This window comes from Amphiura filiformis, chromosome 10 (genome assembly GCF_039555335.1).
Source record: "Amphiura filiformis chromosome 10, Afil_fr2py, whole genome shotgun sequence".
Taxonomy (NCBI): Eukaryota; Metazoa; Echinodermata; class Ophiuroidea; order Amphilepidida; family Amphiuridae; genus Amphiura; species Amphiura filiformis.
The window spans coordinates 50,603,079-50,620,752 of NC_092637.1; the positions used below are offsets into that span (position 1 = coordinate 50,603,079).

The following is a 17,674-nucleotide window of genomic DNA, read 5'->3' on the forward strand; positions in this document are numbered from 1 at the left end:
TGAGTTTTTGCATACATGTTGACCTTTGGAATTATAAATGAGGATTTTTCAACCAGTGACGATATAATAATATAATTGACGATGTGTTCATTATTGTTCATACTTTATACAAACGTTCCCTTTCTCTTTTCAATTGCTGTGAGTCTATGCTATTATTACTGTAAGCTAACGTAAGTGATACCTAAGTTGAAACTTTATGCGAGGGTCTTCCAAACAGTTCTATCTCAAATTTTGTTAATTTTGGTTCTAAATGTGAGCTTCTTCAATCTCGGTATAAAATTACATCTACACATGTATGCAAATGTCGATTATTGTAGGTGACTTCAGAACCATAGTAAGATTTTATATACCAAAACGGTAAATAGTCGTAAAGCATTTAAGTGTATGTATATCCCTCTCACGAGATTAGCTCAATATGCAGGTATTACGATTATGCTTGAGGATTATAACTGTAACAATATCAATGTGAAACCAAACATCAAGGTAACAAGTTAAAAATACATTGTATCTTTAAAACTTACCCAAGCATCCAATTTATACTGTTATAAGTAATGGTCTTTCAGAGAATCTGCTTGGGGACTTTTCTAAACGCTGAAATTTAAAAATAAAGAACCCAACCACTTTTTTTGTCTTTGGTCATTTTCAAATAAGTTTCCTTGGTGTTAATTATCAAGGTGCTATTTCCTTAGCAGGTTGAAAATGCTTTCAGTTAGCTTCCAGTTAGCCTTTTTTTTTCCTAATTTCTACATCAATGTCTTTTGGGCATTTTAAATAAAACATTAAATTTTATTTCAGTTCTTATCGCTTCGTATCTTGTCTTTTTTGTTGTTGTTTTTTTTTTTTTTGTTTGAGTGGTGGAGATTTGTTGATGTTGATTACATGATTTGCAATATCTTTCTTACATCAGCGTCAATGTAAGCCCATCTTAAGGGACTAAATCGTAGTTTATGGTTACCCTGGTGTCAGTTTTACTTCGCTTGCAACGAACGGGAAAAGACATTAAAATACCAAATGTCCTCATCAGCTAGATAAGCCATAGGTTATCATCATGGAAAACCTGAACAGCATGAACAGTGATGAATGGGCTGCTACTTGCAGAAGCTGAGATATGAGGGTGGAGGTAGAACATTTTGAATGACCCTCGTATTCAATATTTATGTAAATCAATATTTATGTAAATAAGTGTAATGTTTTCTTAACCTCTCAAAGGGACCGACTTTAAAATAATTTAACATAAGGTTAAGCATTGTTCGTCTACGTAAAGAAGTATTGCATGTGATCCATGTACGAGTATTACTTCAAATCACCGGCATTTGATTGAAGCATGTTACTCATTGAAGCCATCAGCCAGGCGGCGAATGGCATGATCGAGCCGGCAACTTGTGAAACCGCCCGGCCATATAGCATTTTCCATACTTGGTTAGTTTTGTGGGGTTCATTATCGAACCCCAACGGTTTTAGCTTGTATTTATATTATTTGTTAACATATGCCTATTTGTTTGTGATATTTCAAGCGTTTCAAAATAATCCCATTCAATTACACGGTTGACGATAAAAATTTACTGAATTTAGAGAATGCAATGCGACCACCACCTACCATCAGCTTTAAAATCAACAGATGATTAAAATGACGGATTGAATAGTGCAAGCAAAATAATCGGTGTATATAAAACCCCAAAACACAAACTGCTAATTCTACCCAGAAATGAGTATTTTATTAGGATTTTTCCAATTTCAATAACATTTACAAACATTTTATGTTGTATATATTTAGCCGCATTTTATGTCCCTTAATATGCTTTTAGAGGACAAAATAAATAAGTATCATTACAAAGTCATGGTCGGAAATTGCGACTACGCTAAAAGTAGGAACTACTACTATTAACAATGCAACTCATTTAGCTTGATCACATCACTTTTGCCGACGGAGTCGTGCAACCCTAATGGATAGGATCAATGTACTTACATTAGTCTCATCCACAAGCTTTATTTTGTCTCGACACGTCAAGTCAATGTCAAATAACGAATGTGATTTAATGGATAGTTTGTCTTTAGGTTGCAAGTGTATGGTTAGGATTAACGTTCCCATTAGACTCATTAAAGTATCAGTATAACTCACAAAGGACAAAGGAGTTATTTTAACATTACCATCTTGAAATTTTGAGTTGCACAAAGCAGATATTCAAGTGAATATTTTTTTTATTTTTTTTTTACTACTAAATATGCTAAATAAAATCTATTCTGTTACAGTAAATTTAATGACGAAAATAGTTTTGCCATCAATAAAAAGAGTCGAAACGAGAACAACGACAGTGCTACACAGGGTGTGTTTGTCACATAACGTTGCGTCTTGTTAATTGTTTGAAAACCGCATTGAATTTACTAAAATGTTGCTTACCATACATTATAGAATCTTTTGGTTTTATAATAAAATATGAATGGAACTGTCAAACAATATCTTCTTTTCTTAACCTTGGGTCCATCTGAAACAAGATTGGTTAATATTCTACGAAAAGCTGTGTTACAACTTTAACGCTGATAAATATGTACAGATTTAACTGTAACTTAAGTGTCTTCTTTAATTATCATTAATGATTGTTCTCCAAATCCCTGCACTAATTATAAGCACTTACATATAGAGTGATTTCAATGTTTTTCAAGTTTTGTGAGTCATTGTTAAATGATACAGACTTGACATTTAATGTGGAATATTTTTTAGCAAAACTCCAAGACTGGTCTGGAAGGGGTCTGCATAAACCGCACAGGCTAAATATTAATTGGGGTGTGTCGTGAGATGGTGTAAAATAATTATTTGATAGAAAATATGATTTCAATAAGTTAACATTATGGTGCTCATAATGTAGCGAATTTACCTAAAATGGCGGATTTTGAGCTGAATTTGAGCTTTCTGTGGGACACAATTTCGGACTTTATGCAACATTGTTCTGTTATTATCAAATTTATAAGGGTTTGAGGTGACATATCTTAAACTTCGTCTGCAATTGGCATTCATCACAGCTGAAATACACTTGGATTGTACCAATTTCTTTAACATGGGAGGGGCTTAAAAATAGGGCTTTTAAAAGTGGTGCGTACTCAGAAAGTTTGAATGCCCCTCCTGGGGTCAAATGTTATAAACCTACGGTACAAAAACAACTGCGCGGATTCCTGACTGTCCAATGAACTCACGCTGTTTCTTTTTGTACAGTAGGTTTATAACATTTGGCCCCAGGGGACCATTCATACTTCCCGAGTGCGTACCACTTTTAAGAGCCATATTTTTAAAGCTCCTCCCACTTTCAAAACTGATGGATTACAAGTACAATTCAGTTCTGACGAACAATATTGGCATTTAAGTTCAATAAATTTCGCCTCAATAAACTTGATAATATCAGAATAATGTTTAATTCAGAAATTTTACCCCCACAAAAATCAAATTCAGTCTCTTTAAATCCGTCATTTTAGGCCAATTCGCTACATCATGAGCGCCATCATGTAAACGAATGGAAAGCATATTTTCTGTCAAACAATTATTTTACACCATCTCCCGACACACCCAATTAATATTTAGCCCGTTCGGTTCATGCAGACCCCTTCCAGACCAGTCTTTGAATTTTGCGAAAAAATATTCCATATTAAATGTCAAGTCTGTAATTGCATTTGTCCACAAACGTAAAAGAAATATACGCAATGACAGGTGATTCACATGGCATAAGCAAAAATAAAAAGGTATTGTTTTAGTTTAGGTTTTCGATATACGTCGTCAAGTTTATACTAATCAGTATCCAATAAAAAAATGTATTAACACATTATAAGAAATGTAGCTATTGCCGAGGCGAAGAACCTTACAATGTGGCAATGTTTTGGTTATAAATGATGTTATCACTTTCAACACTTAGTACCTAACCTTAACTAAATTGGTTAATTTATCTTGGTGCTAACAGCAAACTCACGAAGTTACAGTTGTACTGTTACACAAATATTTGTTACACAAATAACTCCAAGTTGAACGTCGTTTTACACAGATTACCATAACATGAACATGTTATTTTGTTCGTCTATACACTCGATTGATTGCTTTCATTTTCTTACAAGAATACATATTAATTCAACACATTGTTGGCTTAGTGGTGACAGCGACACTTTGTAACCAAGGGCAATCAAATCCAGTGCAATGTTCATTATGAGCAATCACTCTCAACCTTGTCACGGATATATCGCGTGTCTCATAACATATACCATGTAAAATTCCTCTTAAAGATGACACTGCGAATCCGTAATCACTTAGCGGGTTTTTTTTCAACTTATAATGTCTAAATGGGTCAAAACATAAACACCTATCAAATGTAATAGTAACATCAAGTATTTCTTTTCAAAAAGAGAGGGTTATTAAAACCTTTTTCTCTTCATTTATCCATCCATGTGAACAAAATGTCCTGAAGAAAAACGTTGTGTAAAGAACTTGACCAGCTGTCTCTCTATCTTCTTGAAGTGTAAAACCGGCAGATATTGATACGTCCAAATTCGGTAATCTTGGAATTTGATACACTCTGAACCACATATGCGATAGATAATCCCAAGAAGTATTTACAGGAATGGAGGATGTTAAACATTGTGTGTCTCTTAACCATATTTGTCATTAATCAGTGTTTTAACTACAGTGTAAAATACATGTGGGTAACGCTGTCAAATGCGATTGTAGATTAGAAGCTGGTCACGTTTTCACCTTATTCGATATATGTAATGCTGTCACTATAACTAGTAGTAACATACCGACCGTCGAAATACCAGGGTAAAATTGACCAAAAGTGCAATAGTTATCTTTAGTTTGGCATTTTTAAGGTCTCAAATATCCTTATTGACGTATTTTAAAGTATTTTTGGTGGCGATCTGCTGAACGATTCCGGGTGGACGATTTGACAATTTTTCCCACGATGGAAATGTTATCCACATAACTAGGCACTATGACAGTGCCAGAGCACCGATACATCAAAACCAAAGTTACACATTCAAAAAAATGGACAGACAACTTTCAGGCCGGACGGGTTACTTTAAAGAGCAGCTCTCCCGCGGAACAGTCGCTTTTTGGCTGATTTTTAAAAACTTGTAGGGATATTTTGTTCAAGTTGGCATACAAAAATTAGAATTGTAATATGGTGCATCATAGTGAATCTTTTAAGTATATTGACGATTTTTTTATTCAAATTTACATACTTTAAACAAACGTTTTCTTTTTCCAATTGGTGTTGAATCTGCCTGTTATTACTGTAAGCTAACGTAAGTGAAACCTAAGTTGAAATTGACAATTTGTACAATGATTTATGTAAATAAAAAAATCAGTGCACAGGTTGAAGCACGTTGCCGCACGCTTCTTTTCTTAACCTTTAATTGGGACTTAAAAATCTAATTATTAACCTAAGCCGTGGTCCGTCTACCAAAACAAGTATTGCTTATGCTCCATGTAAATGTCTTACTTCAAATCACAATTTATTGAAGAATGTTACACCTAGAGGCCAGTGTGTGGATAGTATAGGGTTGCACGACTTCAGCATCTTTAGCAGTCGACCAGACGAAACCAAATAGTCGCGACATAGAAGACCATTTTGAGGCCAACATCCAATAAAATCTAAATGAAAAAAACGGATGACCACAATAACAATATGCAGTGTCAGTTTAGATTCACATTAAAATAAAAAGCAATAACTTCCATTATTTCAGTAAATATCACAAAAAACAACAACAACATAATGATTAATACCATCTTTTGATTTTAAATCCTGGTGTAAAATTTAGTCTTCTAGTGTAATATAAGTCGCTAATGAAAGATATTTCCCAACTTTGTAAAGCACATCGTACGAGGCTATATATCATATTTTTGTCAGAAGTACGGTTTTCATTGCATCATTCTTTACTCCGACTGCCATTTTTTTGTTGTGTACTTCATCGATCACCAGCTGGGTAAACAAATGACAATGCAATTAAATGAATTCACATTGTAAAGGAAAAAAGGAAAACCTACCCCTCTAAATAAATGTAATTAAAACTGTTCTGATTACTATTTTTTTTGCATTCGGATTAACATTTTTAAAATTGATTTGGCATTAGTGAACCATATAATGCTTTCATCGAGCTGTAGCTAGGTTTAACAGTCACCTACCTGGACAACCGATTCTTTAGAAATGCTTAGTCGCGCTAAAAGTCGATCGATACATGTTACAATCAGCACTCTTCAGAGATACACCTTTTTGCTATGACATTAATTTTCTCGGTCAAATATAAAGCAATATTTTTTTTTCTTCAGTAATGTCAGTTAAAAACTTGGTACTTGGATATACATTTTTTTTTAAATCCTGGTGTTAAAATTAAGCATCAAATTGTATCTTTTAGTGTGATATTTTTGATTTTTATAAGCCTTGAGTTTGCCTGCGAGCTTTTTACGGAATTGATTTTTAGCGTCTCAAACTAATATAGTTTGCTAAAGAAAGATATTTCCCACCTCTGTAAAGCACATCGTGGGGGTCTATATATTATAGTTTTGTCAGAATTTCTGTTTTTATTTTACCCTTTTTCCCTTCATGCTCTGAAAATGTCAAACTCGGTGCTTTTATCTCGTGCGCAACCAGCAGAAATAGTCGATATTTTCATTGTTGTCATCCAGGGCAATTTTCCATTGAAAAGCAAAGATCATGAAGATTGCCCGACTAGCGATTTGGTAGCCCAAATCCCCAATTGGTAAATGAGGTGAATTTTAAAAATTTGCTCCCGTGATAGCCTGCAATTTCCATGATTATGAAAACCATTTTGTCTGTCTGTGTGTTTGTTTACCTAGGTTAGTCCGTATTAAGCAGGGGCTATTTTAACGTGCCTCACTGTCACGTACGTGACGAGATAAAATATTCGTGCAGTGACAATTAACCATCCGTGTAGATATGCTTTAATAGTAGACAATGGTAGAGCCTTTCTTACGGTCACATTCAGGTAAAAATGTCAATTTTTTAATTTTTGAAACGCACTCTAATTCATCAACACTTTTATCTCATTGCACGAACGTGACGGTGAGGCACGTTAAAATAGCCCCTGGTATTAAGAGACGCACGCTTGAGGTTCATGAAAATCCACGGTCCAAACCTAGAAAAATTAGCGTGTTATTATAGGGGATTTTAATCTTCTGTCCCTCCTATCTCCATGTGAATTTTGTATGACTTACCCCCCCCCCCCCCATCGCGGGTTGCCATTTTCATTACACCCTTCAGACTTGTGTTCGGGTTTCTGTAGAGATTCATCAGTGTTCGGGTTTGTTTTTAATTTGACATGTAGGCCTATATATAGGCCTAACCATATTTGTCATAATTAAGCGCTATACCTAAATGTATAGCTATGCTATATATTATTATGTAATATCATGTACATGTAGGCCTATAGGGTGGGGTGGGTGCAGAGGTGTGTGAGGTGGGTAGTGGGGGTGTATGTAGGGAAACTTTGGTGTGGTAATCAACACACTTTAACCATGACTTTCAATGCAAGGCTTATTGTTGCCACAAATGTTTGTTTTTTTCCTTAAGGTTATTTAATAAGTTTTATAAACTTCCATGTTTAACCTGGTATTGTTTTGGCTGCTTCATTAGGGCCTATGACTTTCGATGGGTTTCCAAAAGCAGTTTCAAACAAACACAAACAAAAGGCACCATACCCAGTCACCTTCTTGACAATTGAAACACTTCGTCAATTAACATCCAAGTTATTCTATTGCTTGAACAGGTTTTTGTTTAAAAACAAAAACCTGTTTAAGTTAACAATGAAAATGAATGGTTTTTATAAGGCACAATCTCTGATGAGGAACTCAAAGCGCGTAAAGCACGAAATTTACAAACAAACATAAAAACAATCAATTTATAAAGATGTTTAAAAACAAAATTCTGTTTAAGTTAACAATGATAATGAACGGTTCTTATAAGCCACAATCTCTGATGGTTCTTATAAGGACAATCTATTTCTGGTGTTTAAATAACGAAAGTCTGGGGCGTTACGCCGGGGCGTTACGAAGGTTATTTCTTTGGAAGTGTGTTCCAAACAGTTTGCTTGATCATAAAACATACAGCGTAATATAATGTTTTGTAAAAGAAAGTTTTGTTTAAAATATTGCCCAATTGCATGTAAGCCTTCGCGCAAAGTTGTTTTGAGGAGAAGCAAATTTCAACACATTGGTCCGAATCACTCACGTGATGATGAAATATCCTCATCGTGCTATTAACATGATCAGTATAGGAGCGCTATTAGGCCTGCGAATTTCGTTGCTATATTGAAGTTCTGGCAACACTGTATCATGCCGGTATTCCTATTAAACCCAGGGATATCGATCCACAATGCTAGTATTATTAGCCTTATATTTCACGCGTTGATTAAAAAAAAAATTCAGCCGGTGAAAAAATGGTGAAATCAAAACGTAAATTCTGACAAAACTATGATATATCGCTCACGGTGATGTGCGTTAGAAAGTTGGGAAAAATCCTTCATTAGCGAACTATATTACTTTGAAAAGCTAAAAGGTTGATCCAAGAAAAGGCTCGTGGGCAGAGTTTAAGCCTATCAAAATCGAAAATCTTACACGAAATGACTGAATTTCACGCCTAAGTTTAACACTAGGATTTGAAAAAAAAAAGTATCAAGCACTACAATTTGACCTGACATTTACTGAAAAAATGAAAATGATTGCATTTCATTTGGCCGAGAAAATTAATTTTACATTGAAAAGATGTAACTCAAAATTTAGCTCGTTTCAACACCAAATTCGATCGTTTGTATTGCCACATTAAATGACTGAGTGAGCCTTGCTAAACAAAAGAATCGGTTGTCCAGGTTGCTAACTGTTAACAAATTGACAACAAAAATCAGGTCATATGCACTTTCAAAGTCTACACAATTTATGTATCTATTTGGTTATGTCAAGAAAAAATGTCACATGACAAAATAATGAGAATGGTAATCTAACGAGCGGTTTGGTTAAACATGTTTATTATTTGTAAAATCCTTAGTCGTGTGACCAGTAGTGTAAATTATTTTAAAAACAATTATGGTTACACTAATCATGTGCGTACAGCGTAGAGGGCCGTAATTTTAAACACTGACCAAATATTTCAAAAGTCCCCTAAAAACCAGATGATGGTGGATGCGATATCGGCATTTTTGACGTCGCCATTGGATTAACATATAATCATGAAATCTTCACATTCTAATTCTAAATTTGTTATGTGGACGTGTCAAAGCAAAATTATCTTACTTTAAAACCGTTGGGGTACGACAATGTACAACACTGTAAGTATGTTGTTTTTCAATTTATAACTTTTAACAGTATAATTTGAATGGGGTTGTCAGCCTTGTATTTTCGCCAGCCTCGAACGTCAAGTGTTGCGTGTCCTATGCCGCCTGCTAAAAACCACACCAAGTGATAGCTTTCTCCAATTTTTTTTATTGTGCCACAAACCGTTTAAAAATAATCTTTTGGCGAATCTTGCAGGACAAAAACTGTGTTGTTATATTATCGATATCTTGATTGTTGAACGTGATTTTGGACATCTAAATATCTACATTATTTCTCAACTTTCTGCCGCTCGCTGTCCCACTTCAATTTTACAAGATATTATTGCAAAAAACAGGGTTTTTTTTGGCATAGTTCCATCATCCATGAATCATAAAGGATTATTTAGTCCCGGTAAACCTGCTGCGATAAATCAGAACTGAAATAAATCTTGGGTTTTAATACTTTTTGGTTTGTGTAATGGAGGACGGGTTAGTGTAGTGGTATTCTCTCTCGTTTCTCATCACATTGGCCCAGGTTTAATTCCCCACGTTGCAACATGTGAGTTTTGTTGCCAATCCATGCTCGTCCTGGCAAGTTTTTCTCTGGGTGCTCAACCCCCACCCCCTTCTAAAATTGGACCGCTTATCTTATCCCTGTCCCGTGATATTCGGTTGTCATCCCTTTAATTTTGTAACTTGTGGGCATTATTCGACCGAATGTTATAAAATGTTCTCAATACGCATAACATAAGATACTTATTCTATTGGACAAATTGCACATAGTACAGTTTTGTCCACGGCAAATTCACCGTAACCTTTTCAGCCATAAACCCGCTTAGTGAAGATTAAACCGAAATATGCAGTACTAAACCATTATAGTAATCGATTGTCCAATGCAATTTTTTTAACACGTGATAATATAAATCCAATGAGCGATCGCATTGTCCGCTACGGTCGACTTATCCAATCGATAATGATGCTATTGACATGTATGGGCGGAGCTCCACTGACTGAGTTTTGGGGTATTTTTCACTGGTTTGCTATCATTTACTTATCAAGGCGGTCCCCCGTTATTATAATGAATATGCTAATAATTTACAGATTGACATGTAGAGAATAAACCATACTTGAAAGTATTAAATTTGTACCTATTACGGTTTCGTGGCACCCATCTTCCAATTACGACCAAGTCAGGGCGGCCCGGTGAAGCAAAATGTGCATTGGATTAACACGGGAGTTTGGATAATATGTAGATTTCCTTTCTCATACAAATGTATGGTCCCCCGTTATTAAAGCTTTTACCGGGTTAAAAAAGAATGAGTAATTGAAACATAGAGCAAGTACTAAAATCATAGCTTTTATACTTTTTGATATATGACGCTAACTAGTTCATCTCCTATATCTACAACACATCGCTACCAGAGCGGGTCAATTGCATATTGTGAGTGCCCCTGTGTTGTGTGCATACATGTAGTTAACAATAACTGCATGATGACCGTTTGTAGGACCAGTGGTTTAGAGAACGTGGTCATAATAAATGCCATATCATATTTTCTTTGTCACTATTTAGAGATATCTTAAATATAATATGCCATAACCCAACGTAATCTTACCTCTAGCCCTGACTTTGGTGTACAAACAGAGAAAAACCGATTCAAATGTTTATCTAATGTATAATGTTAATGATTAATCAGTTACTGAACCCATGCGAAACTACTTTAAAAAACTGTACCAAGTGGGTGCTCCAAGCTCAGAGATGATTTACACCATAAACAAGGATAAGATAAACCACTAGGCAAAATGCGCTTGCGGCCATGTTTGCTTGTGAAATTGAACGAGAGCGCATTTTGCTTTTAGGAAATGAAAATAAATAAAACGAAACAAAATAATGAAAGCGACAATCTTGATCTCTTTGTTTTCAACAGTAAACAGTTTAACTCGCTCTCAGGTGTGCTAGTGGATTTTTTTTCTTGAAAAGTTCAATGAACGACCAATACGATAATGCTGAGTTATGTTGTTCGCTGTGTTGTTCATTTCCTTTAAGTGTAAGATAAATGAATTAATAACTAAACCAGTTCGTGGTTAAGACACAGTTTTTCCCAAAGAAATTATTAACCATTATCATTATATTATTTGCACCGTTTATTATTTATTCCGTAAAACCACAGGTCGGTTAAATGGTAACTGCAGTAAAAAAGCGATTTTCGAACGTATTTGACATGTGCAATTGAAACTTGATGGGAACGTGTATGTTGATCAAACTAAACCATTCCAAACCAAACATGATGCTCGACATTTTTCGTGGTCGTTTTGGTTTTTTTTTTTCTACAATTTGTTTTATTTGAATTGAGAGAATCTTCCAAAAAGGGTTGTTAGGTTACGCTGCGGTGCATAAAAATTGGTAAACAGGTACATCATTACCAAGAAAAGTGACGCAAAAGGGGAAAATGACATCTGGCAGAAAATTGTAGTTTAAGTCTAGAAACACTGAATACGTGTTGCAGCAGCAATTATGCATATCGAATATTAAATTATTCTGAAATTATTTTTATCCAGAAATTATTTATGCCCATTGAAAACAATAAGAAATAGATTACGACATGTTAGTATAGGTAAATATTCAATTCGCATCACTTTGTGATGATACTCTCTGTTTTCTTCATTGTTATATGTGTTTTTGGAGACTGACTGCTTCATAATTTTAATGACCATTAGTTTGTATCATGGTCCTTCTTCACTCTACGTTTTAATGGGAATTGACACTCTGAAATTGTGAAATTTCATGATGATTTTTCTTCAATGCTATGTGGACTATTGCAAACTTGTTTTTAAGCTTATATGCTTACTGATGACCATAGATTCTCACTTATTGATCAATAATCAATCCATGATAACACTTGAGAACACCCACTTGAGTTCTACCATGGGTGATCCAGTTCTACATCATTGGCCAAACTCAATTCAGTCACCTACCATTAATGGCTCTCAACCACTTACCAGTGATACATCATGTACAATTCATTATACCAGGAAGCAACTACTGTCTTTGCGTAGTGGTTCTAATGCATCGCTTCCCCACCATGTTTACACATCTATAAAGAACCTTGGAATTTTTCGCAACCGAAGTAGACGCGCAGGTACCCACATGAGACGGAAAAATGTAACAACTGATCTAAACCTGCACAACCAAGAACTGAGTAGTTCTTCTTCTGTTACCATCACCCCACCTGCTCTGTCCCTTACGGACTCTCTTTCCTCATCTAGGACAGATATTGGTGCTTCCATCAATATCTGTCATTGGAATGCTCGCTCCATTCGTAACAAGACAATCACATGCTCTGATTATACGTTAGAGCATGATGTAGACGTCATGTTTCTTACTGAAACATGGCTAACAACCACTGACAATGTTGTAATTGCCGAATTAACACTACCGGGCTACAATTTCCTGACCATCCCCAGAGGTTCGTGTAATTTTGGCGGTGGTCTGGGAGTATTATATAAAGTGGCTCTGAAATTGCAGCTTTTGTCTTCAGATTTTTGTTCTTCTACATTTGAGCATGCCATTATCAGTGATAAGCAAAATAAAGTGATGTATGTGTTGATATATAGGCCATACCCATCACCAACAAATGGCCTAAAGACATCAGAGTTCTTGAAGGAATTTGATGTCTTTTTAACACACATCAACTGTTATGGCACAAAAACTATAATGCTTGGTGATTTCAATATCCATGTGAACACCCCAGAAAAATCTGATGCCAAACATTTCATGTCATCTTTTGATGAAGCAGGTTTTTGTCAACACATCATTGGCCCCACGCACATATCAGGAAACACTTTAGACTTAATTCTGTCCCATCCTGAGGATCGTCTAGTTATGAGTACTAGTGTTGGTGTTCGTCTGTCTGATCATAATGTGACCCATTGTACTCTAAATCTCCAAAAACCTGAAACAACCAATGAAACCCGGTCATTTCGCAATTTCAGGAAGATCGACCATGCTTCATTTCACAGTGATCTTGCCCAATCATTTAATTCAAATATGACTTCCAGTAATGATGTCAATGAACTGACTGTTCTTTATAATGATACTGTTACCAACTGTCTAAACAAACATGCCCCAATTACAAGTAGAAAGTGCAACGCAAGGAAACGACAGCCGTGGTACAATGAGGACATACATGTGGCTCGTCGTAGGAGAAGAAAGCTTGAGAAGAAATGGCGGAAAACCAAGTCTGAGGTTTACCACCAACAGTATATTGAACAGAATAAACTGGTTAATTCCAAGATCAATGAGTCTAAACAAACATATTACAGAGAACAATTTGATAATGCTGACATTAAATCTACATTCCGCATTGTTAATTCATTATTGGACAATGACAAAAAGATCTTGCCTAACCATGACTCTGAAAAGAAATTGGCTTGTGACTTTGCTTCATTTTTCACAGACAAAGTTTCAAATATTCATTCAAAACTTAAAAGAGAACAATGTAAAGTAGATTCAAGAAGTAAAAGTAGTGTAGATAGTACAGTTAAGAGTAATGTAAGTAGTACACCTAAGAATGACTCATATGACCAATCTGTTTCATGTAAACTCTCAAGGTTCAAAGCTCTGAGTGAGGAAGATGTTGTTGATTTGGTGAGTAACTCTAATGCCAAAAGTTGTTTGCTTGACTCTCTGCCAACATGGTACCTTAAGCAACACACTTCTGTTTTTATACCTGCCTTAACACATGTGATAAATATGTCTTTGTCTACAGGTATATTTCCAAATATTCTCAAACATGCCATCATCAATCCCATCATAAAGAAACAGTCTCTTGATCCTAATGATCTAAAAAATTATCGTCCTGTTGCTAACATCCCATTCTTGTCAAAACTAATTGAAAAACATGTTTTCAGGTGCATTAATGAACATATGGAAGAGCACAATCTAGGTGAGGAGCTTCAATCAGCTTACCGATCAGCACACAGTACCGAAACAGCACTCCTACAAGTTAAAACTGATATTATGTCATGTCTGTATAATCAGCAAGGTGTGTTCCTGGTCCTTTTGGACCTATCTTCCGCTTTTGATACGGTTGAGCATAGCGTACTCGTCAGAAGAATGGCAAATGAGATCGGCCTCTCTGGGACTGCACTAACGTGGTACAAGTCATATTTTGCTGAAAGATCTTCTAAAGTGTGCATTAACGGTACCTTCTCAGACTCACAAGACATGAATTATGGACTACCACAGGGCTCCATTGTTGGACCGGGCTCATTTAAGATCTATACCATACCTATTGGCCGTATCATCAGAAAACATCAAATGTCATTTCACATGTATGCTGACGACATTCAACTTTATACCAGTTTTAATCCTGCGGACACATCTTCCATTCAAATTGCTCTTTCACGGCTAGCTACTTGTATCTCCGAGATCAAACTGTGGATGACAATGAACATGCTCATGTTAAATGACACCAAAACTGAGTTTTTGTTGCCGTGTCGAGAAATAATAAGCTCAAGATGCCTCCAGTTCACCTTGATCTTGGAACTGATATCATCCATCCTTCCGATACTGTACGGAATTTGGGCATTTTATTTGACACGCACATGCTTATGTCACCGCATATATCCGGACTTTGTAAATCTATTACTTTTCAGCTCCAACATATCTCGTATTCGCCGGTTCCTGGACACAGACTCATGTCATCACATTGTTAGATCTCTGGTACTTTCTCGCTTAGACTACGGCAATGCTCTTCTGTTAGGATCCAACAAAACAGATATTGCCAAACTTCAACGGTTGCAAAATTGGGCTGTCAAACTTATTCATCGCGCTGGCAAGCAAGACCATGCCACACCATATATGGAACAGTTACATTGGCTTCCGATTCATGAACGTATTGTTTTTAAGATATTGCTCCTTGTTTTTAAGTGTGTGAATAACATTGCTCCTCCATATCTGGGTTCCAACTTACTTAATTACACACCTTCCCGCACTGGACTGCGCTCGTCTGCAGATATTACCCGGTTAGTTGAACATACCATTCACTCCAGGAAACTTCAATCCGCTGCTGACCGATCTTTTTTACTTCGCTGCTCCAAAGCTATGGAACCAACTTCCAGCAGCCCTTCGTTCTGCAACATCTCCTCATATATTTAAGAAGAATTTGAAAACATACATGTTCCCATATTGACTTGTCTTTGTTCATTCTTTGCTCTATAGTGTTTTATTTTATTATGTATCATCACACCCGCTGTGGTCTTCATGAAATGGCGGGCTACAAAAGCCTTATTGTATGTATGTATGTATGTATATGTTCCCTGTGATTGTGAGTGGCTGGTTCTTAAGACAGAGGGCGAGAATTGCTATGATCAGAGAGTTTTTTATATATTTTACTTGGCAGCGTCAAGCTTGAAAGCAGCCATGACATAGAATTACGTAGATACAAATGTAACGTAATCATCGTGTTTAATTAGCATTGAATCCCTGAAGTAATATACGCACTTAGAAAGATGCCCACGTTTATACAAGGTTGGCGAGCCATTGTTTTTGTCCACCAACGCAAGACAGTAATATGTGTTGTGATCAAGCAAAATCAGTCAGAAGTCGGAAATATTAATTTTCAGATACAGCCAAACAAAGACAAAATAATTTCTTTTGATGTCTCTTGTCTCTTTGGAAGCACTTCAACTGTTCATATCTTTGTTCAATTTCAATGGGGATTTCTGCACAATGTAACTTTGCCTTAAACAATAATGTAGAAAACTTAAAATTTGCCCGACTTCAGACTGACATTGCTTGGTCACATCTAGCTGTTTTACCTTTAGCCTCGGTTTGAGGCGTTAGGGCGCTAGGATAGTATTTTTTTTTTTGCTTCTTGATTTATTTTATTTTTATTCTGATCTCTGTAAGTGCTGTCCACTCACCTCTGATCTATAAAGTTAGTATAGCCAATCGCCAGTGGTCCCTATGTTTTACGGAAATCAAAGATGCCAGCAGTAGTAACATAATATTATAAGTACAGCAGGATAAAATGTGTCAGAACTAACCGGCACATAAAGCGTAATAACCAAGGAGAGCAGCATATGGAAAGGTTTCTATACAAACACGATCTCTTATAAACCATCATGCGCACAGTTTCCACCTCGATACACCTGAGCACACTTTCTCCTCCAAGAGCTTCCAAGCAGAGTACAACAAGCAGGGAATGTCTCCACGACAGTCTTTGATTACACTACACGATTGAGTGCATAGCAATGTAAGAGTTGTGGAGCTTCTTGCTGAAAAAAATGGACCTTTTTGATTGGTTTGTGTGGAAACCTCAAGTGTTCCCTTCATCCAATCTGAATTTTTTATATCAAACGAAAGCTAACACTTTCCCCTAAAAACACTTTCAGTCACTAGGTCAACAAATAACGCAATTCAATGTTATAGCAAGGCGAATGTGGAAAATCTGTTGGAAATTACCTATCCAAGCACATTTTTTGACAAAAATGTAGGTTGTAAAAGTCAAAACGTCAAATTCTATGTCATTAATGGTCAATTCTCTTTAAATTGCAAATCTTGTGCAAACAGTTACTATTTTCACCTGTTTTGTCATACGGTTGTAAATTCAATGAACTATGACTTTTAAAAAAAGAGCGCTTACAAATTGATATGAGATTACAAGCACTTGCACTCAACAAGATCACTATATCATTTATGATATTTATTTATAGCATTTATGGCCGTTTGAGCTGAATATGTTATGAATTGGGCTAATTAGCAATTGTCACGACCCAGTATGACTGTGAATTCGCACACTAATGCAATTGTCTGCTTTCAAGCAATAAAGGAGGGCATGTAGTTTTAGATTCTCCTAGAAGCCAAGAAGGTACCCTTGAGCATATTGAGTTATTGAGGTCAAAGTTCACACAAGGGGATTACATTTATGAAATGAATAAAAAGGTCAATGGTAACCCCCTCTCTGCTTGTGGAAGAAACGAAGGAAAGAAGATGAAGAGAAAAGTTGTTTTCATCGCCCGGGAATTTTCCACCAACCCCTCGTGTGACAATCAGCAGCACGGGTATAGCAAGCCAGGCGTGCACCGTAACCTGGTCAACGGTTTGGTACCTGTAGATGGACATGATTACGTTATCGGATCACGTTGGATGTATGGTCCGGCATAGAACTAGATCTAGTTCCTCGAGGGGGGGGCGAAGCGGCCAGCGAGGCGCGCCAGCGCAGAGGGGTTGTCATGGTCCCATATACTGGTATACTAGGCACTGACAGGACTGGTGGATTTTGTAATGTCAGAGAGGGGTTGTCATGGTCCCATATACTGATATACTATACACTGAACAAGTGCTAGTCCGGCAGAGTCTTCTCCTAAGGACCCT

General features: G+C 36.3%; 1 protein-coding gene across 1 annotated transcript; it reads left to right on the plus strand.

Annotated features, from left to right (window-relative positions):
* The first annotated feature begins 12,220 nt into the window (after positions 1–12,220).
* Positions 12,221–15,454, plus strand: LOC140161956 (uncharacterized). Its single transcript, XM_072185249.1, has one exon. The coding sequence runs from the start codon at positions 12,221–12,223 to the stop codon at positions 15,452–15,454; it is 3,234 nt and encodes a 1,077-aa protein (XP_072041350.1).
* Positions 15,455–17,674: the final 2,220 nt, after the last annotated feature.